This window comes from Acomys russatus, chromosome 7 (genome assembly GCF_903995435.1).
Source record: "Acomys russatus chromosome 7, mAcoRus1.1, whole genome shotgun sequence".
NCBI classification, from domain to species: Eukaryota; Metazoa; Chordata; class Mammalia; order Rodentia; family Muridae; genus Acomys; species Acomys russatus.
The window spans coordinates 53,133,545-53,156,114 of NC_067143.1; the positions used below are offsets into that span (position 1 = coordinate 53,133,545).

At 37.4% G+C, this 22,570-nt stretch overlaps 1 protein-coding gene across 2 annotated transcripts in view; it reads left to right on the plus strand.

Annotated features, from left to right (window-relative positions):
• The window catches only part of Fchsd2 (FCH and double SH3 domains 2), a 175,747-nt gene that overhangs the window by 60,056 nt on the left and 93,121 nt on the right, over positions 1-22,570 (plus strand). For both annotated transcript variants that reach the window (XM_051149058.1, XM_051149059.1), the window contains exon 4: positions 13,055-13,131. In XM_051149058.1, the coding sequence (XP_051005015.1) occupies positions 13,055-13,131 (77 nt within the window). The remainder of the gene's footprint in view (positions 1-13,054; positions 13,132-22,570) is intronic.

Consider the following 22,570-nt stretch of genomic DNA (forward strand, 5'->3'; position numbering starts at 1 on the left):
TGTGTGTGTGTGTGTGTGTATACACATACTTGTAACCACTAATAATGTTTTTAAAAGACCATGAACAGTGTTATAAAGTACTGTTTATTGTCAGCTTGACACAAGTCACAGTTACCTGAGAAGAGGGAACCACAATTGAAAATATGCCTCCATAAGATTGGCCTATAGCCAGGCGTAGTGGAACACACCTTTAATCCCAGCACTGAGGAAGCAGAGGCCAGCCTGGTCTACAAAGTGAGTTCAGGACAGCCAAGGCTACACAGAGAAACCCTGTCTGAAGAAACAAAGCAAAACAACAACAACAAAAAGATTGGCCTATAAACAAGACTCTAGGGCACTTTCAGAATTACTGATGCATGTGGGAGGACCTAGCCCACTGTCGGTGGTGCCATTCCTGAGCTGGTGGTCCTGGGTTGTAGAAGGAAGCAGGCTGAGCCAGCCACTGAGAGCAAGCCAGTAAGCAGCACCCCTCCATGGCTTCTGCATCAGCTCCCCTCCTCTTGGTTTCTGCCCTGACTTCTAGATAATTCACTACAGTCTGTAGGATAAAATAAGCCCTTCCCTCCCCAGTTTGCTTTTGATCATGGTGTTTTATTACAGCAATAATAGCTGTAATAGCTAAGACATACTAGGATAGAGATACAATGTCTACTCTTTGAGAGATTTTTCATTGTTTTTGTTGTTTCTTGCCTTTGAAACAGTTCAAAATTACTATCTTAGTTCTAATACTTGTATGTTTTTAGTTGTGTTAATTTTTCCCTTTGAAGCCTGCCTGAGTATTAACTCTCTCAGGAAGTTTTGGAGATCATATGAGCTCAGTTCTGGCACTGACTGCCTTTCCTTCCATCTAAGCTGGTTCACTGTTAGTTTTTAGTCTCTTTACCTAAAAGTGAGTATTAGTTTAAATATTTGACTATTTTCTTTTAACAATGACGCCCCCCTTCTTTTTTTAATAGGGAACATTTCACAGTGTACAGTACTTGGAGAAACATTAGCATATAGTTGAAAATGTTCAGGCAGTATTTGAATGAAAGTCTTGAGAACATACATGCCTGCCATGCTTGCCTGTGCCTTCCCTCCTCACAAAGCCTCATTTAATTGTCTTAGCACCATTGAGGCTGATCTATTACTGCCTTTATTTTTGAGGTAATGAAATGCAAGATCAAGACAAGTAGATTAAATTAAGTTCAACTCATGTATGTATGTCTATGCTCTTAACCAGAGATTCTCAGTAATAGCTACTCAGGGAAATCACTTGTGAACATCATTAAATTGTCAGCATCTTATCCCTACTGCTACAGTCCAATCAACTTGTAACATTTATTCTGCAGTACTTCAGGTACTTATGGAGGGGCCTTGTCAATTTTGATTTAAATTTTCTTGTGGTACTTTGCACTCAGAATATTTTCATTTGTAGATGAGTACCATAGTGCCCCCAGTTCCAGCACTGAGATTGTAACAGCAGGAGGTTCTTAAATTTGAGGCCTTCCTGTGTCTAAAATCCAAGGGCTGGTCAGGTGAGCTGGCCCAGAGGGTAAGTGCATTTGCCACTAAGCCTGACAACCTGAGTTTGATCCTTGGGACCACACGATGGAAAGAGAACCAGTTCTGAAAGTTGTCATTTTACCTTCATTTCTGCACTGTGGTGTGCACACACATACACATATACTCTCACACCAAATAAATAATACGCTTTTGAAAGCTAAAAGAAAGGGCTAGTGATGGAGCAACTGCAACTTTTTAAAAAAGTAGTTTTCATTCATTATTCACTACTACCTAGTTTATGTCAGAATTTACCTGATCTTCAATAGATAAAATGCATAATGTTTTATAGGAGTTGAAAAGTAATGAGCTTGAGTGCTATAGGATGTACAGTTTGAAAAGAGTTGACACTTTGATGACTTTACTCTGGGTTTTAAGATGTTATGCTTTATTGATGTGATTGTTTATTTTTATAAATACATTACATTACTGATGTAATTATTTTTTAATTTGATGTTTTTGTGAAAGTAGGAACTTGATCCTTGTTAGCATAAGCACAGGCTTTGACACCTGCTTTTACCATTAGTGATATCTTTTTAATTATTTATGTTGTATGATGTAAGCTTAAACAGCTAGAAAGTGCTTCCTTAAGGATGAGTAATGTTTACATCTTTACCAACAAAGTCCAATTAGATAGTCTACTTGACAGTTTTAGTGCTTGTCTTTTTTCCTCCAGGCAGGGTCTTACTATGTATCTCTGACTCGCCTGGAACACAATATTTAGACTAGGCTGGCTTCAGAGATTCACCTGCCTCTGTTTCTTGAGTGCTGGGATTTAAAGTAGTTAGTTGTGGGTTTTGTTTGTTTTGTTTTATTTTGTTTGTTTGAGACAGTGTCTCTACATGGAATTCACTATGTGAACTAGGCTGGCCTTGAATTCACAGAGGCCCACCTACCTCTGCCTCCCAAGTTCTGGGACTTAAAGAACTATGCCACCATACCTAACTAAAGTAGTTTTTCTTAAAAGACTTTTAAAAATTCAGCTTTAACCTTTATGTAAATGCAGTTTAAATTTTTGCATGAAAAAATGAATTTTTAAAAAGGGTTTAAAAATTTTTATTTACTAATAAAATTGTCTGTGAAATTCCTGTTTCTATTTTCAGTAGTTACATGATAAATGATTTTTCTTTAAAACAAGTAACACTAAAGAGTTTCTGTGTCATAACCATTTTTATTATCTTAGGCTAATCTGATTTTGGGGTGTTCATATTTGTGCACGTGTGTTTCAGGAATCTGATTCCTAAAGATACCTTCACTAGTTAATAAGAACTCAGTGTTAAAATAGATAATTAGTGCCAGGTGGTGGTGGTGGCGCGCACCTTTAATCCCAGCACACGGGAGGCAGAGGCAGGTGGGTCGCTGTGAGTTCAAGGCTAGCCTGGTTTACAAGGCAAGTCCAGGATAGTCAAGGCTACACAGAGAAACCCTGTCTCAAAAAACCAAAACCCAAAAAAAAAAAAAAAAAAGACAATTAGTGACAGCTGCTTTGCAAGTGACACTGTTAAAAGAAAAACCACAGATCTGGGAGAAAATATTTGCAAAAAATTATTTATGTTAGCAATGTAAGAAGAACTCTTAAAAGTGAATAATAATAATTAAATATCCTATGTTGACCAGTTTAATGTCAACTTGACATAAGTTATAGTCATCTGACAGGAGGGGGTAACGCTTGAGTAAACACCTCTATAAGCTTGCGTTGTAAGCAAGCCTGTGGAGCATTTTCTTAATTAGTAATTGATGGAGGAGGGCCCAGCTTGTTGTGGGTGGTAGTAAGAAAGCAGTTCTGTGAGAAAGCAGGCCGAGCAAGCCATCAGGAGCAAGCCAGTAAGTAGTACTCTTCCACTGCTTCTGCATCAGATCCTGCCTCCAGGTTCCTGCCCTGCTTGATTTCCTGCCCTCACTTTTTAAAAATAAGGAACTGTTACATGGAACTGCGAGTGAAGTAAACCCTTTTCCCCAAGTTGCTTTTGGCCATGGTATTTAATCACAGCAATGGCACATCCCATCTTAAAAGTGGGCAAAAGACTGGAACAAACATCCCTGAAAAAAAAAATTTAAAGTTGCAAGATGAGTAAGCTAAGATGCTCAGTATTGCATCATAGGAATTTACTAATGAGTCAGCTGCATTCCCAAATAGTGAGAATGACAAACACTGCCTAGGATGTAAAGAGACAGGAGTGCTTTGTTGCCAGTAGAAGTACAAGATGACGCTGCCACTTTTTGAAGCAAAAGCTCTGTTATATGATCAGGGAGTTAGGAGCCTTTACATTTAAGCCGAATGTGTTGAAAACATATTCACACAAAACTTGCGTGTGAATTTCTGTACCTATTTTGTTTATCATTTCCAAAAGTCATAAACAACATAGATAGCCTTCTAAAGGTGAATGGATAAGGAACTGTGTAAATCAGACAACGAGCAGTTAAGACTCTGAAAGACATGGAAGTCATGTTATCAAGTGAAAGGTCCTAGTAGAAAAAAACCTTTAATGTTATGTGGTTACACATACACACCGGTAAGGTAAAAACTATGTAGATAGCAAGGATCAATGATTGGAAGACATGGGGATGAGACAGGCAGGGAGGCACCTGAAGGGTTTAGGGTAGTTAAACTGTACCAAAGGAGTAGTGAATACATGATGTTTATTTGTCAGAATAATAAATGATAAACAGTAATGTGAGCCATGAGCTTTAGTTAATATGCTAATATTTCACTAATTGTAATAGCTGCATTATACTTAGAAGTATTTTAATAATAACTGGTGCAGAAACTAAGTAGGAACCCTATACTTCTTGTTCAATTTCTTTGCTCTGAAAAATAAAGGCTATTAATTTTTCAGTGTATTTGTATAATTGTTCACCAAAGCAAAAAACGGTTTAGTTCAAAAATTATTTACTGAGCAAAGTTTGTTTACTGTGCCAAGTTTTTTATTTTACAGTCTGTTCTTTAAAGAGCTTATTTACAGCTGTTAATCAAAATGCGTAGTGATTTCATCTATCATGTGTGATTTTATCTGAATGAATTGAGTAGTCTGAAGGTATTTTAAACTTTGAAAAATGACTTATCTGAGCCTATGCTTAACTAACTGGGTGATCTTATGCAAATTACTTAACTTATCTACTGCATAAGATGATGGTTATAAAAGTTCACAAAAAAGTGTGAATATCTTGTATACACTAAATTCTCAGATATTAGCTCTAGTGGTCCGTTGTGTGTGTGTCCATCTGTTAAGGAAAATGAAAGGAGAATGGCTCTCCTTTGTTTTGAATGTTCAGACACAGTTGAGCTACTTGTCCTTAATTTCCACCTCTGCTCCCAGATGGCTGTGGTCAAGCACATGAGATGCCATTTGCCTGCTGATTAGATACATTCCATCTTCTGCTTTCGAGAAGGAAGGAACTGCTTTTACAGCTGTCTTTGACATCAGTGGGTAGCTCAGTCATGCTGACTAGTATAACACTTTTTATTGCTTGAAAACAACAGAAACCAAATCCTTTCTCCCCAGTAAGAACCTTTTTGGGATGTGGGTTTTCAAATAGGTACTAGCTGCTCTTCACTCTGAAAACAGGACATTACATTTAGAAGAAACTTTAATAGTATCATATTAAGGGTGTTTGCTGGCTTATTAATATTCTGAAAAATCTAAAGATTTGGACATTATATTCTAAAAGTCTAGACGGTATATAATTTGTGTTTTTCCAATTGATATTTTTCCCTGATACCAAGAACAGAACCTGGGACCTCAAGCATTCTAGGCAAGTACTATTCCCGGTCTTGGTAATGCTTTAGTAAATTGGGCCAAATTTAAATTGTAACCTTTACTAACTTAAATCATTATTGGAAGAGGACTGCAAGTGTGAAAATACTGCAGATCACTTCCTCAACAGCTCCAGCACATTGAAAAAAATTTACAGAATACAGGGAGAGGGAAAATAAGAAACAAACAAACAAAACAAAAAGCAGAGACCCATGACTATATAGCTATCATTCTTAGGTAAGGAGTCTACTGAAAATGGAATCTACTAAAACTGGAAGATAGAGCAAAAGCTATTGAAATTTTATTTTATTTATGTATTTATTTATTTGAGTCATGGCCTCACTAGATCAGGCTAACCTAGAACTCATAGAGACCTCTTGCTTCTGTGTGCATGTTCTAGGATTAAAGGCATGCACTACCATACCAGGAAGCTATTAGAATTTTAGAAGAAAGTTAAATCAGTGCATTCTGATCTATAGAATTTTCTCTTGATTAAAGTTTGAATAATACTTCTATTGTAGATTTTTTTATACAGGAAAAAACCAAAGGACAAGACTGAAGAAAATTTAAATAACTGGTACTTAATATTCACCATTGGGTAAATTTAGCTATGTGCCTCTTTAAAAAGAGGATGCCTTTTATTTAAATAGCTAAATTATATACTCATGTTGTCAGTGGCATTATATAAACTGGGTATCTAGGATGTTCTAAGTACTTATGTGTGTACTTTCTGTTGTGGAATTGGCATAATTGTAGTATTCAGTGGAAAACTAAGTATATTTCAGATAGATGAGCTGTATGTCCTATATATGCTAAGGTAGTGATAAGTTTTGTATAAACAGGGTGAATTAAGATGACATAACACATCTCAGTAGAAACTTTCTAAAGAAACCTTTTTAAATGTTTTTGTCTTATTCTATTTTAAGCATTGTAATAATAATGTTGCTTTTGCTCTGAATTAAATAAAAGCGATAGGAGAGGGATTTTGCTGCTGCTTTGGGTTTGATTTCTGAGAGCTATGTAGATAGCCTATGCTGGCCTCAGATTTGCAGTGTAGCTGCAAGGTTTTAACCCTCTTGCCTCACCCTCCTAAATGCTGTAGTTACAGGTGTGTATTACCACCCATTTTAGAATATATTCACCTGTATACTTTTTTAGTCAAGAATGATATATCAAATGTGTGTGTATATTAAAAAAAAAAACATAAAAATAACCAAAGGAACAAGTCCTTGATATGGGAAATTTAGCAATCCTAGAATACTGTCCAAGAGTTGTTTCTTTTAGAGTAGTTTTGAATTTACAGCAAAAATGTAAAGATAATACAGGACTCTTCTCCAGCTTTCTGTATTGTATGGTAGCGCTGTTGTACACATTTCTCGTGATCAACATTAGTTGATTATTTGAACTACTACAAGTAAAGACTCTTTACATACCTAGAGTACACCAGTTTTTCCCTATATCCTTTTCTTTGATCAACATTACATTTACTTCTTGGTATCTTTATTGGTCTGTGACAATGTTTCATTCTATCTTTGTATTTTATCTTGATAGCTTTGGACAAACTGGCTGTTTTGTACAATGTTGCTCAGTTTTCACTTGTCTTATGTTTTCCTAGTGACAGACTGAACTTTACAGGTTTGAGGAAGGAATATAGAGGTGAAGCACGTCCTGACACATATCAAATGTACAGATGTTAACATAATTTGTTACTGATGATAGTAACCTTGATCACTTGGCCATAGTAGAATTTGTTGGCTTCTTCCCTTTGTAAAGGTCCCTCTACTTTGTGGAAACAGATCACTCTCTTAGTGTAGCTCACCTTGAAGTGATCAGAACTTAAGCTCCATCTTTTTTGGGGGCACAGGGGTGGAGGAATGATGTGAGGAAGCAAGCATTTATTTCATGAATCAGGGACATTATAAACCTTGGGGAGAGGAAGGGGTTTCAAGGGTGAATATGTTTGATTTGCTGGGGTTAGGCTTAAGCTCCATCTTTTTCAGAGTTTGTAGCTGTTCAAATTACTTGGAACTTCTTGTGTGGGGGATTAGTCTCCTCCTCCTATTATCATTATTATTATTATTATCATCATCATCATCGAGACAGAGTCTCTGTTATATAAGTCTGGCTTTTGTGGAATTTCCTATGTAGACCAGGCTGCCCTCACAGAGGGCACCTGCCTCTGCCGCCTGAGTACTGGGATTAAAGGTGTGTTATTTATGTTTTTTGTGGCTATTGTGAAGGGTGTTGTTGCCCTACTTTCTTTCTTAGCCTGTTTGTATTTTGTATAAAGTGTGGCTACTGTTTTTAGTTAATTTTGTATCCAGCTACTTTGCTGGACGTGTTTATCAGCTGTAGAGATTACTTGGTAGAGTTCTTGGGGGTCACTTAAGGATGCTATCACACCATCCATGAATAGTGATGCTTTGACTTCTTCTTTTCCTATTTGTATCCCCCTTGATCTCCTTTAGTTGTTTTATTGCTCTAGTTCTTTGAAGAGATACAGAGAGAATGGGATGCCTTGTCCCTGATTTCAGTGGAATTGCTTTAAGTTTCTCTCCATTTATTTTGATGTTGGCTATAGGCTTGCTTTTTGTGTGTGTTTTGTTTTGTTTACAGAGACAGGGTTTCTTTGTATAGCCCTGGCTGTCCTGGAACTCACTCTGTAGACCAGGATAGCCTTGAACTCAGGGATCCATGTGTCTCTACCTCCCAAGTTCTGGGATTAAAGGCATGCACAACCACACCTGGCTTCCTTTGTTGTTGTTGTTTTTGCATAATTTCTAGCTAGAATATTATCCTTAATATCATTCAGATTGGTTTATAAAATAATGTCTTAACGAGTTACAGATTTTTTACTTATAGGTGAAGTTACACCTTTTTTAGTAAATTTAATCTGTTATGTCTTAAAAAAAAAAAAAACCAAGTATTTCAAACCTTTCCTTAAAATGGGTTCGAATTAAGGTTACCATGGTGCCTTTTTTAATCCTAGTACTCAAGAGGCTGAGGGAGGCAGATCTCTGTATGTTTGGTGTTAGCCTTGCCTGCAGAGAGTTCTAGGCTATCCAAGGCTACATAGTGAAACCCTGGTTTTTGTTTTGTTGTTGTTGTTGGTTGGTTGGTTTTTGGTTTTCTAGACAGGTTTCTCTGTATAGCCTTGGCTGTCCTGGAACTCACTCTGTAGACCAGGCTAGCCTCAAACTCAGAGATGCACCTGCCCCTGCCTTCTGAGGGCTGGGATTAAAAGTGTGCACCACCATTGCTCAGGTGAGACCCTGTTTTTAAGAGCAAAAATTTTAAAAAGAATTGAGGGCTGGAGAGATGACATCTGCGGCTTTTACAGAGGATCTGGGTTCAGTTCCCAGCATTCACAAGAATTAGTAAATTTAAAAGAGAGAGATTATAAAGTTCTTTGTTACTATTAAGGTAATGTGAGAGTATAGTAAAGGCTGACATTAGTCATCCAGCTCATGCAGTATACTTACATTTAAAAGATTATTTATGTAACATTAGAATTTTGTGATAAAAAGGCATAGCATATAAAGAATGTTGTTTTCTAATATTTAAAAAATAATCTGATGCCAATGTCCTAGTGAAATTTAAGTTTTAACTTCATTTTGTGCTGTAAAAAGAATGGCTACATACAGAATGGCTCTGAGAAAGCCAAGAGCACACTCCTGCTCATCTTGCTGTCATGAAGGGCCAAAGGTTAAACCATTAGTTCATTTCCCAGTGTCTACTTAACAGTGGCTTTCTTTGTATTTCTTCACTTGTTAGGGAAATGCAGCAAGTGTTATTGAATGGTAAAACAAAGCAAGTTTTATATATCAGACACTGACAGCTTTTTGAAAAGTTGGAATAGAATGTCACTGGCTGTTCCAAAGGCTGTCTGATAGTACTACATTTTTATGAAAATCACTGCTTCGGTGGAATTATATTGCTAGTCAAAGGAACTTTCTGTATTTGTGTTCAAGTCAATGTAAATAAGTATATACCCACTGGACCAATTTTAGAGAGTAATACTATTTCCCATGGGTGAGGGAGTGACTGAAAAAAAACTTTTAAATATCACCAGCCATGATGTTATTTTCCTTAGCAAATTAATTAGTGTGGATAATTTTCTTTGTAACAGACCACTGATCTGTATAATGTAGCTTTAAGCATAATTTAGAAGGTGAACCAGTTAATTTAACGTATATAAAATGCCCTCAGAGGCATGAAATGTTTTCTAGGACCTTACTGATAATGGTGATGGAGTATTTCTGAGCATCTATGCAGATTAGATCTTGAACAGCTGCGGAGAGTACACAGAAGTCATGATTCCTGTCTCTGTGAACTAACTTGAATAAAGTCTTTCATCTAGAGATCTCACTGTTTGTCCAGTTTATGAATCCCTCAGCTCATCTCTGAAAGGTTCATTCAGTTTAATACAGTCCAGCTTTGTGGATTAGAGCTCTAGAAACTGCTTTTGTGGTTTAGAATGCATAAAAAGTTAACAAATTAATGTGATAATTTTTAGAATTAGATAAAATCTACTTTAAATAATGTCTTTTTATTTAAAAAATGTTTGAGAAATTGTGATTCTAGCTCAAGCTTAACTTTTTGATACAGGCCTAGAATTTGGTGTGTAGACCAGGCTGCTTTCAATCTGTGACAATCCTTCTTTCTCACCTCTATTCCCAAGTACTGGGATTACAGGCCTGCATCAAAATTAACTGTCTATGAACTGTATCACCTTAAGTAATACCTGAATATTATAAAATGTCCTATTTCTTTGTGGTTTCAACAGTTAGGTTTTACAGAGTTAAGAGAAAGTATGAAGGTGCTCGCTAAACAGTTTGTTCTATATAAACTTAAAGAGTCTGTCATCCTGTCCTTTCTCTTCTCTTCTTGCTTCCTCTCTTTGGCTTTTCAAGACAGGTTTTCTCTGTGTAGCCTTGGCTGTCCTGGCACTCACTCTGTAGACCAGGCTGGCTTCAAACGCACAAAGATTTGCTTGCCTCTGCCTCCTGAGCACTTGGATTAAAGGCGTGTGCTCCCACTGCCCAGCTCCTCTCCTTTCTATTAAGAGGTTCATTTCTTAGACCACGTTCTGTGTGAAATGTTTTGCAAATACTTTAGAGTTAATTAAGCTGGAAGTCATTATCATATCATATAGATGTGATTTGTTTTTTTAAAAATCACATCATCTGTTCCTTATTTGGGTATTTATATTATTTTTTTGTAAGCTGCATGTTGCTATATATTTTATGTTGTATGCCTCTTATTTTTCTCTACAGATAATGAGTTCTTTTAATTCAAGGATCTTGACTTAGTTAACCTTTTCAGAAATTAATGTGCAGCATGAAATAAACTCCTGGGCATCTTTTCATTGTGTTGGAATACACGCATAACCTCTTTCAATCGTGAAGCTAGCCAAATTTGACTATGATATTTACTGAGTTTATTTGTAATTAAAACTAGTGATCATAATGTTTTTATGTAAAAATTAAGGACCATAGAAATTTTGATACAAACATTTCAAACCTACAATGACGGGCTGAAGAGATGGCTCAGTGGTTGAGAGCACTGACTACTCTTCTGAAGGTCCTGAGTTCAATTCCCAGCAACCACATGGTGGCTCACAATCATCTATAGTGTGATCTGATGCTTCTGACCTGCAGGGTTACAAGCAGGCAGAGCAGTATATTCATAATAAATAAATAAATCTTTAGAAAAAATTTTAACAAAAAACCTACAATGACAAAAGCACAAAAGATTGATATTCTACATTAGGAACAAAGTAGTATAAATGAAACTTATTCAGTCGGTCAGTGGCTATTACCATAACCAAATGTTAGTTACTCTGTTGTATCCTGGCAATATAGCACTTTATTGATAAAGATAAATAAATAAATAACATGATTCTACCTAATGGAACTTAGAGTTAATAAAAAAAAAATTAAAGAAGATAGTAAGAGGGTATGAGGATCACTAATAGGATTGGGTGACAGAGTAACTGAATGGAGGTGTAGATAGTGGTTAAAGAGACAGAGAAAAGAACATAACTTAGCTTAAGCACTCTGAATGGTTTCTTGGGAGTCCATGGAAAACTACCCTGTTGTGGGTCTGAGTTAGGAACTGGAAAAGAAAACAACAAATAAGGCAAAGTTTGTTGGGGTCATGATAATGAAGCCAGTTTGGAAAGCCTCCTACAGATTATTTGTGATTGCAGTTCATTAGAGAACATCCAGTATTCAAAATAGGAGTTTATAGTGGGCCATAACTGAACAACCAAATATTTATCCTGTTTTTCCATTAAGAACTATATCTCAGGGGAACCAAATAGATCATGAAGATAGTTTATTCATATACAATTCTAACCTATAAATAAAGAATAATAAATTATTTTAGTAGAATGAAGTGAAATACCTGTACAATGAAACTGTATTTTTTCACTTGAGTGTTTTGGTTAGAAAAATATGAGTCTTTAAAAGAAAGGGAGGTAAGAATTTGGCAGGTATGATTGAAAGGGTTTGGGAAGATATTATGTGATGGGAACAGCATGAACAAGGTACAGAAGAGAGAAAATACAGTTATGTATCTAAGGAAGACTTACCAATCATGTTTTCCAGAGTATAAGAGATATTAAGTGGAAGTACTGGAGATTGTAGTTAAGATGAGTTCTCAGAATATGTAGTACCTGGTAACAGTGAAACCCAACTATTGCCAGGTTCAGGAAGAACTTAAGATTCAAAGGAGCTTTAGTTCTTGTTATGCACTGAATGGAAAGAATGTTGTTTCAACATAGGCATTTGATGAGTAAAAATAGATTGATTCGGCAGTCGATCTTTTTAGAACATTATTATGTATAAAGTGAAGCATTGATTTTTACCGGAGCCACCCATTCTTTAAGTTGGTAGTTTTCTCATTACTTTTTTACTCATTTTAGCATGGCATTTTTTACAGCTATCAATATAGAAATAAAGATCTGTTACACAGGGTCTGTTATCCTGTTATTGGGCCACATTTGTGTTTATCTAAAAGGAATATGTCATAATTGGGGGGGATAGTTTACCTTACTTCTCAACAAAAGGTTCCTCTCTGTTCTAATTCTCAATCCTCAATATATACACAGATAAATACTCTTATTTTTTTGTTCAGATTCATACAATATGGATTATAGTTAATATATTTTTAGTAAATTTTTGTTAATATATTTTTAGTAAATTTTTTTCTATTTTTAGTGACTTCTGTTGTATATTTTAAAATAAAAAGACACTTAAAATAAATATGTCTTAATTTTTTTTTCTTATATAGCTGGGTGCAGTGGCACATGCCTGTAATACCAGCACTTGGGGAAGCAGAGGCAGATGCAAGTGGATCTCTGTGAGTTTGAGACCAGATAGGTCTATAAAGTGAGCCCAGAATAGCCAAAGCTACACAGAGAAACCTTGTCTCAAAAAAACCAATTAATAAATAATAATAATAATAATAATAATAATTATTATTATTATTATTATTTCTCTTATATGGAACAGCACCAAAGCTTGCTCAATAGTTCAAGAAGTCAGTGTATATTTGTCTGTACAAGGTGAATACTCTTGTTCCTCTCCTAGTATATTTGGTTTGGTTGCTGGAATTTAGAAATGTGTCCCATGCCTCAACCAAGTAATAATGGGAGCCTGAGATGTCAATTGTGTGGTCAGTCCAATAGTTTGGTAACATGAAATGAGTATATTTAAGTCTCATTTTTCTTATCCTTATATATATTTTAACAGGGTATCCAGAAGTTGGCTAGCCAATACCTGAAGAGAGATTGGCCTGGAATAAAAACTGATGAACGAAATGATTACAGGTAATTTATTAAATGGTTTTGTGTGTGTGCGTGCGTGCGTGCGTGTGTGTGTGTGTGTGTGTGTGTGTGTATCAGTGTGTCAGAGGTCAACTTCAAATATCATTGCTGTGGTACCATCAACTTGTATTTTAAGACAATGTCTCTTACTGGGCCCTGGTGTTTGCCAATTAGGCCAGGGTGGTTGACCAGCAAGCCATGGGGAACCTCTTTTCTCCACCTTTCCAGTGTTGGGATTACAAGCACATGCTACTACACCCAATTTTTTATGTAGGTTCTGGAAATTGAACTCAGTCCTCATGCTTGCATGACATGTACCTCATACTAAGTCATGACCCCAGTTTCTTTTAATGGTTTTATTTAAAGGCCTATATAACACTCTAGTTTTTAAAAGAATTGCATCTTTTTTTGCCTATGTTTTTAAGACATAATTATTTTAAAAATTACATTCTATAATACAAATAAGCTTTGTGAATTAGATTATTTTAACATATCTTAAGTCAATTTATATATTGACCAATATGGAATCAAAAGAACAGAGAAGCACAGATTGTTGTCTCATGGACCTATGATTGTAGAGCACTGTTACGATAAAAGTGAAACAAGATCACACTGTCATGCTCATTGATTCGTCTAAAGTAAGTCTGAAATTTTGAAAGTTGAAATTTTTATGAGTTTTCAAATAACGAATGAGTACTTCATATCACATTAGAAATGTATGTGTAAAACAGCATGTCCAGAAGCTCACTAGTTCATGTTCCACATGCAACTTTTAAAGAAAGCCAGTGACAACAGAATGCAATTTTTGTACTCAGTCACCTACCATTATCTTGTGATTCTGTTTAGACTTTGATTTTAAGGCATCAAAATTTGGAAATGTTTATTGGCTTTTGTATTCAGGGATGTCCTTAGTCTGGGAAATAGAGAAATCAGATAACACAGAATTTACCACTTTTTGGAATTAAAACCAATTCCTGGGTGCAATAGAGTGTGTGTGTGTGTGTGTGTGTGTGTGTGTGTGTGTGTGTGTGTGTATTATGACCTCAATATGAAGTGCCCAGTTTAAAGCCTGAGTCAGAAAGCATGCTACTGAAATGTAAAGACCGAGATAGGAGGATCAAGTTCTAAGTAAAAGAGATAGGTAAATAAAGTCCTGTGGTTAGTAAATAGGTTCTGTATTGCTGGTGTGAATTAGCCCTCCAGGAGAGGCTGTGTTGCTGATACAGGAGTGCAACTGATGGGTGAGGTGTGTTCTAGTTTGTTTGAAGTCCAAGATTCAGATTTCTAAAGAAAGTAGAGTAATGGCTGTGCTCCCAGACAAGCTTATAAAGCCTAATTGTAAGAGGTGTTTTAAGTCAACAGTTACTGAATATTTATTAAATGCCAGACACCTTGCAGGAACTTAATTCACATTCATGATTTTTAAAACAAACTCATGAGGAAAATATAACTATCCTTATTTTATTTAAGTCAGCTGTTAAAGTGGACTTTAGGATTAAATGCAGTACGTGTCTTTCAGGAGCTTACAGACAGTAGCCACTATAAACAGTTGTAGAATTGGGACACAGCAGAAGTACATATGACAGAAAAACCTTGCTTATAGCACTTAGTCTTAAGGACTGTTCAAGACGTTGCCAGGCAGACAGCTTGGTGATAGGAATCTGAGTAGAAGTAACATGTTGAGGGTGTGGAGCACAGGAAAATACAGTATTGGGTAACAGAAAAAGCTCAGGATGGCCAGTATGAAGTCTGTAGGCTGGAGGGTAAACCTGCAGTGGGCGTGGAGAATGCATAACGAAGCATCATAAAGGGCTTTGAATATTCTGCCCAGGATGTTATAGTTTTATTCAGAAGGTAACAGAGGCATTGAAGAATGTGAGTAGAGAAAGTTATGATTAATTCCACAATCATAATATAAGGTATAGTAGCATAAAAATGCCGAAAGTGTAGAACTTCAATGTTCCTCATTTATCTTCATTTGAACCATGCAAATTATAGCAAAAGTGAGGTTGAGGGGCCCAGTTCAGAGGTGTATAATAGAGTGAAGCCAGAGGACTTATAGTAGATTTGGTTTTAGGATTTTCCAGGCTTACTCTGAGGCAAAGTATAGACAGCTTCCTTTGTATCCAAAATAATAATTTTTTCGCTCAGAAGACACTTGATAAATATTTACTGACCGACTAAAAAAAGTTGGAGGGAAGGGATGATTATACAATGAGTCCCAGAACTTTCTCTTTGCAACCTTTCATATTATTTTTATTTCTTCCTTTAACATAGTAAATATGATAGCTTTTTCCTTTTTGGTCATAAGCAGTAGGTCTGTAAACAGAGACTTATTCTTCTAACTTACAGGCAAGGCTGGTCTTCCAGCTCTAGTCACTCACTTGCCTGAGTTTATTTCCACTATATTGTGTGGCTACTACACTGGATCTCTTTCCAGACTACATTTTCCATGGCTTCCGTGATTTTGCCTTTGTCTGACCTTACTGCATTGGCACCACCTTTGGGGCTCTGAGCCTTTTTGTTAGCACTATCACTTCCTAGAGGCTGTACCTCCTCCTTCCTTTTCCAGAACCACTTTTTCCCTTCGGCAGCATCTTCTAAGCTTGCTCTTGAGCTCCCAACTGTTCTGGTGTTAATAAAAGGTCTACCCCTCGAATTTTAATTTAGGCACATTGACAGGATGGTGAAGGTACTCTGGAAAAGACAATAGAGAGATCAGAATTGAGGGTAAGAATGGCAATTGCCAATTTAAGGTTTTTAATTTTTTTATTTTTTGAAATTATAATTACATCATTTACCCCTTCCTTTTCATCTCTCCAAACCTTAATATATACCCCTCCGTTATCTTGTTTTCAAATTCATGGCCTCTTTTTCATTCATTATTGTTACACACACATGCACACGCACGCGCGCACACGCACACACACACACACACACACACACACTCACTCCTAAATGCATAAATACAGCTGGTTCAGAAATATAGAATTACTTGTATAGATGTCTTCAAGGCTGATCATTTGGTATTGGATAACCAGTGGTGTGTTCTTCCCTAGGGAAGACTATTTTTCCTGCTCTCAGCATGCCTTACTTGCTCAAAATTCTCTACAGGGTTGAGATGTTGTACGCTTTCCTGCTGTCACTTGTCTGTTCTTGTTTTTGTTCAGCTCATGTTTAGAAGGTCACATTGGTGATACTTTATGGTGTAGCCTCACAGAAAACTTCATGGTCCTCTATTTTTTAAAATCATCTGCCTGCCTCTTCTGAGGCTTAGGTACCTGAGTATTTTGTAGAGGTATTTGTTGGGAATGGAATCGCCAATTTTATTTATTTATTTGATGTTTATTAGGTTTAATAATTTTAAGTTTCCTGTTTAATTTGGTTTACTGATAATTGAGTTTAGTTTAAAAAGTCTTAACAAAAGCCAGGCACAGTGTCACATGCCTGTAATCCTAGCACTTTGGAAAGCAGAGGCAGGAGGATCTCTGTGAGTTCGAGGCCAGCCTGCTCTATAAAGTGAGTCCAGGACAGCCAAGGCTACACAGAGAAACCCTGTCTTGAAAAAACTAAACAACAACAACAACAACAAAAGAAAAAGAAACTTCTTAAAGTAATGTATGATTATCACTGTTTAAGTAGTATAGAAGAGTGTAAACAGTACAAAGCCTAGCCTCTTTCCCAGATAACGTCCTCTCACGTTCTATCTGGAATAATTGCTGTAAGAGGCAGGGGGGTCTTTTCAGTTACATTTTTCCTGTGCAATTTATTCATACAACTTTATTCTCTTTAACAGGACTACAGTTATTGTATGCATATGTTCCTATAGACGTCTCTCTGCCAGCAAGTGTACATATGCCTGCACACATGCACAAAATTTACTTTAGACAGCCTTTCACAGCAGTGCTCATTTTTTAGTGGCTGTTTTAATATCAGAGTAAAGATAAACCATGTCATTGGTTTTCCTGTTGGTAGTTAATTACTATTATGAATGATGTTATTGTAAATAAGTCTTCTGTGCTCATAAATACATCTTTATACAATGTGAAAGTATGGCTATGTCTGTGGGATAAATTCTCAGAAAGAAATTCTGGGTAAAGGTTTAATTCATTTAAAATGGTGATACTAGAAATTGTCTTCTATAAATTCTGTATCACTATACTTTATATTTCCTCAAATATTATTTAAAATTACTCTTCTCTATTAATCAAGTCACTCAGTATCATCAGTGTGTATTGGTGGTCCTTTATATCATTTGTCAGTCTGATGAAGCATGTATCATTGATGCCATGAAACTACCTCATTGACCTGAAAACTAGACTTTTGTAATATTTTCTCTGGGAGTACTTTCTATAATCTTTGCAGGTAAGTTTTTGGTGCTTTCACTGTGAGTGCTCTTCAGAATTCTCTCTTCAGCTTTCTATAGATTTCCCTAAGCAGTCCTGGCTTTAAATATTGTCTTTAGAGGCTGGAGAGATAGTTCAATGGTTAGAGCACTGGCTGCTCTTCTGGAGTCCTGGGTTCAATTCCCAGCACTTACATGTCAGCTCACAGCTGTCTATAACTGAAGTCCCATGAGATCTAATTGCTTCTTTCTGATGTGCGGACAAATATGCAGACAAAACACCTATATAAGTTAAATATACATTGTTTGTAAACTGGCACTAACATTTTTATTAGAAAATATGTTTTCGCTTAGAAAACAAAAACTCAGTTGCCTTATACTTCTCTCGGTTTTATCTTCTCTTTTCTGGAATGTTCAGTCGCTGCTCCTCTTTGCCCCTGATTGCTCCTTTTCACAATCCCTTTTACTACAGTGCAGCAGACCACCTTTACCTTTCATCATGACTGTCTTCATGTCTTTGTAAAACAGGCCTTCCACTAACTAGCTACTTGAAATTTTTTTGTTTTTATCCTTGCCAACAGAAAGAATTAAATTTCTATTTATGATATTCAAAGCTATCTTGAAGAGGCTTCCTGCAAATTACCTGTGTCATCTTAACTGGGACAGCTTTCCCTTTTATCTTTGGTTCTCTAACCCTGGAGTTCCTCCACTGCAGTTTTGCTGCAGTTTTTATCACCAGGCTGCAAGTTGGTCTTCTCCCATGACTTGCAATAGCATCCTTTCCTCCAGCCAACAGTAGTCATGAAGATTTACGTGTCAGAACACTCCCTACTCCTTATTATCCCTTAGTTAGTGTAAGTTAATCTTGTAAATTTACTGTGTACTAGGAGATTATATTTCTAGGCATAAGGAAGATCAATGGTTTTGTTTTCCTTGTTTTTTTCTTTTTGTTTTTCAAGACAGGATTTCTCTGTGCATCCTTGGCTGTTCTGGACTCACTTTGTAGACCAGGCTGGCCTCGAACTCACAGAGATTCACCTGCCTCTGCCTCCTGAGTGCTGGGATTACAGGCGTGCGCCACCACCACCAGCTTGTTTATCAGTTTTTATTAACTAGTTAATTATTTTTCTCTTGTTGACAGTAGGTTCTTTTCTAATACAATATATTGATTATAGTTTTCCCTCCATCTACTCCTCTCATACCCCTCCCACCGCCCCTCCCCTCTGGATCCACTCTCTGTCTGTCTTTTATTGGAAAAGAACAAGCTTCTAAGAGATAGCAACCAACATGACAAATATAATATCATAAGATGAACCATAAACTATCATATTGAAGCTGAACACAGTAACCCAGCAGCAGGAAAAGAGTCCCAAGAGCAGACACAAGAGTCAGAGACCCATTTAATCTCACAGTTAGGAGTCCCAGAAAAACACTAAACTAATAGCTGTAATATTTATGCATAGGACCTAGTGCAGACCCATGTAGGTCTCTGTGAGCTCATATATACCTTGCTTAGTTGAGTCAAAGTTGTTCTCCTGGTGTCTTCCATCCCTCTAGCTCTTAGAATCTTTTTGCCTCCTCTTCTGAATGATTTGCTGAACTCAGAAGGGAGGGATTTGATAGAGGCCTCCTGTCTCTTTATATAATGTCTGTCTGTGAGTCTCTGCATCTGTTCCCATCTGTGGCCAATAGAAGTCTCTCTGATGATGACTGGATAAGGCACTGATCTATGGATATAGAAGGAGGAGGTGGAGGAGGAGGGGGAGGAGGAGGAGGAGGAGGAGGAGGAGGAGGAAGAAGAAGAAGAAGAAGAAGAAGAAGAAGAAGAAGAAGAAGAAGAAGAAGAAGAAGAAGAAGAAGAAGAAGATGATTATACCAGTAGTGTTTGGTTTTTACCCCTAGGTCTATGGGCTATCCAATCTAGACTCTGGTTCTTGGTTACCCAAGCAGTGTTGTATATGGGTTCCTTCTTATGGAGTGAACCATAAGTCAAATCAAAAATTTCTTGTCTACTCCCACAAGTTCTGTGCATATTTTGCAGACAAGACAGGTGTAGGTCAAAGGTTTTGTGCCTGGGTTGATGTGTATGTTTGTCTTTCTGTAGTCCACAAAGTACCTTCCCATACCAAAGAGACTAGAATGTAGGGGTGAAGGCTCCATGTAGACACCAGCTTGATTTCCCCTATTACTAGGAATCCTTATTAGGATCACCTTCACAGATTCCAGGAAGTTTCCACACCTCTCCCAGTGCTCCCTACTTTCAGCTGTTTCTCCCCGTACTCTCCCTCCACTCTTATTTCTTCTCTTCTCAGTCCTCCCTTCCTTTCTCACCCATCCCCAGTTCACCCATAAAATCTATTCTATTTCTCCTTTCCAGGGAGATCCCTGTGTCCTCCCTCCTAGGCCCTTCCTCTTCACCTAACCTCTCTGGGCCTACATACCGTATCTTGGTTATCATTTACTTGACAGTTAATATCCTCTTATAAATGATTACATACCATATTTATCTTTCTGGGTCTGGGTTACCTCACTCAGGATGATTTTTTTTCAAGTTCTATCCATTTGCACATTTCATGATGTAATTTTTTAACAGGTGACCAATACTCCATTGTGTAAATGTAATTTAACTCCCCCTTCCCCCCAATAATATAAAGAACACGCTTACATTCTTTTTTCAGGTCCCTTAGTGGCAACATCTTATGTATCTGTTGTATAGTGTCATAACAAGGAAGTTGACACTGATGCTACCTGACTGTACTTAGTTGTGCTCAGTTTTATGATGCTTGAATTGAAGTATCACTATGGATTACAGGACAGGGCAGAGGCAGAGGTCAGTTAAGAGACTTACATTAATCCAGGCACAAGATGATAATTGTTTAAAACAAATGGGGGTTATGCAGAAGATCATTAGTAATAAGATTCTGTTCTGTTTTGTAAGTCCAAGCAAACAAGATTCTTTGATGAAATGCTTATAGGATGTAAGATTTAAAAAAAAAAAAGAAGAAGAAGAAGAAGCCGGGAGGTGGTGGCACATGCCTTTAATCCCAGCACTTGGGAGGCAGAGAACTCACTGTGAGTTCAAGGCCAGCTGGGTCTACAAAGTGAGTCCAGGATAGTCAAAGCTTCACAGAGAAACCCTGTCATGGGGGAAGGGGGGGAAGACCCAAATAAAAAAGTAAACAAAAATAGATGTTTTAGTAGCCATCTAGGAGATTACTAAGTAGATTGCCAGAACAGAGTGTAGGAAAATTAAGAATTTGTTCTTGGACATGTTAGGTATCCAGTGCCTATAAATATCTAGTGTATGTTCAATAAGTAGTTGAGGGTTAGGGAAGCTGTCTGGAAAGGACTTAAACGTTTAGGAATTATCAGCTTAGTGATAGTATTTAAAGCATGAGCCTGGATGAATGAATACAAAGAGAAACTATGGATGGATTCTGGGACACTCCAGAGTCCATGTTTATTGAGTTGGAAGAGAAAAAGGAACCAGCAAAAGACAGTGAAGGGTAACTAGTGAGGCAGAGTGACCAGAGAGCAATGCCATGGAAGCTTGGTAGTTTTACCTTCTCATTAGTAAGTTGGAGCAATAAAAAAGTGTGTAGTGTGCTACATGATTCTGTTACTTGAGCCAGGCATGGTGGTGCATTCTTGTAATTCCCAACACACTGAAAGGCTGGGGCCAGAGTAGTGTGTGTGGCAAGTGCAAGACTGGGTTGAGCTTCATAGTGAATTTTGGGCCAACCAAGGCATAGAATGAGACTGTCTCAAAACATCAAACAAACAGATCTAGAACTTAAGCCCAAGTGTTTGACTGGTATGTGAATTCTATGCCTTTCATAAGAGGGACCTCATTGTCTAGGGTGTAGATGTTGGGGTGAGGTTCGCTCAGAGTCCTGGATCAGGGCCAGCTCTCCTGCTCCTATGTCCTCAGGGCAGGACGACTCTCCTGCTCCTGATAAAATACACTTATAATGGAAGAAAAAAATCTAGAACTGACTGAAGCTTTTAATAAGTTAGAAAAAATGGTTTGAAAAGGAAGTTGGCTAGAAAAGGTAAAAGATGAATAATTCTTTGACTTCACAAAGAAGTTCTCTGTACAGTATCAGGCAACATGTGGGATTTGCTTGGTGCAACTCCAGAGCACAGTGTGATGCTAACCAGACATGGTACAGCAGAAACAGATGTAGAGCTCCACCACTACTGCTTTCTATTATATATTTTTTTAATTTAAATAATTTACTCAGATTACATCTAAATTGTTATCCCATTTCTTGTATCCTCCCATTCCTTCCTCCCTCCCTCTTTCCCCCTATTCCTCTGTCCTAGGTCTGTGACCGAAGGGGACCTCCTCCCCCACTAAATGGTCATAGGCTATCAAGTCTTGTCTTGGTAGCCTGCTTATTCCTTCTCTGAGTGCCACGAGGCCTCCCCACCACGGAGAAGTGTTCAAATATGGGGTACCAGAGTTTGCGTCTGAGTCAGTCCTCGCTCTCCACTCAACTGTGGAGAATGTCTTGTCCATTGGCTAGATCTGAGAAGGGGTTCAGTGTTTACTGCAAGTATTTTCCTTGCTTGGTGCAGTAGTTTGAGCAGAACCCCTGGGCCCAGATCCGTCCATCATGATGTTCTTCTTGTAGGTTTCTAGGACCCTTCTGTTTTCCCATTCTCCCATACTTCTCTCACCTAGAGTCCCAATAGGAAGTCCTCACAACTATCCCAATCTCCTGGTAAGTGAAGACTATCATGTGACATGCCTCTTGGGCTAGTGTCCAATTATAAGTGAGTATATACCATGTGAGTCTTTCTGCTTCTGGATTAACTCACTCAGTATGATCATTTCTAGTTCCATTCATTTGGCCACAAATTTTGGGATTTTATAGCTGAGTAGTATTCCATAGTGTAAATGTACCACAGTTTCTTTATCCATTCTTCGACTGAGGGACATTTAGGTTGTTTCCGGGTTCTGGCTATTATAAATAAGGCTGCTATGAACATGGTTGAGCATGAGGAAGCCCTATTCTTAGTTTTTTGAGATAGCGCCAGATAGATTTCCAAAGTGGTTGTACAAGTTTGCACTCCCACCAGCAATGAAGGAGT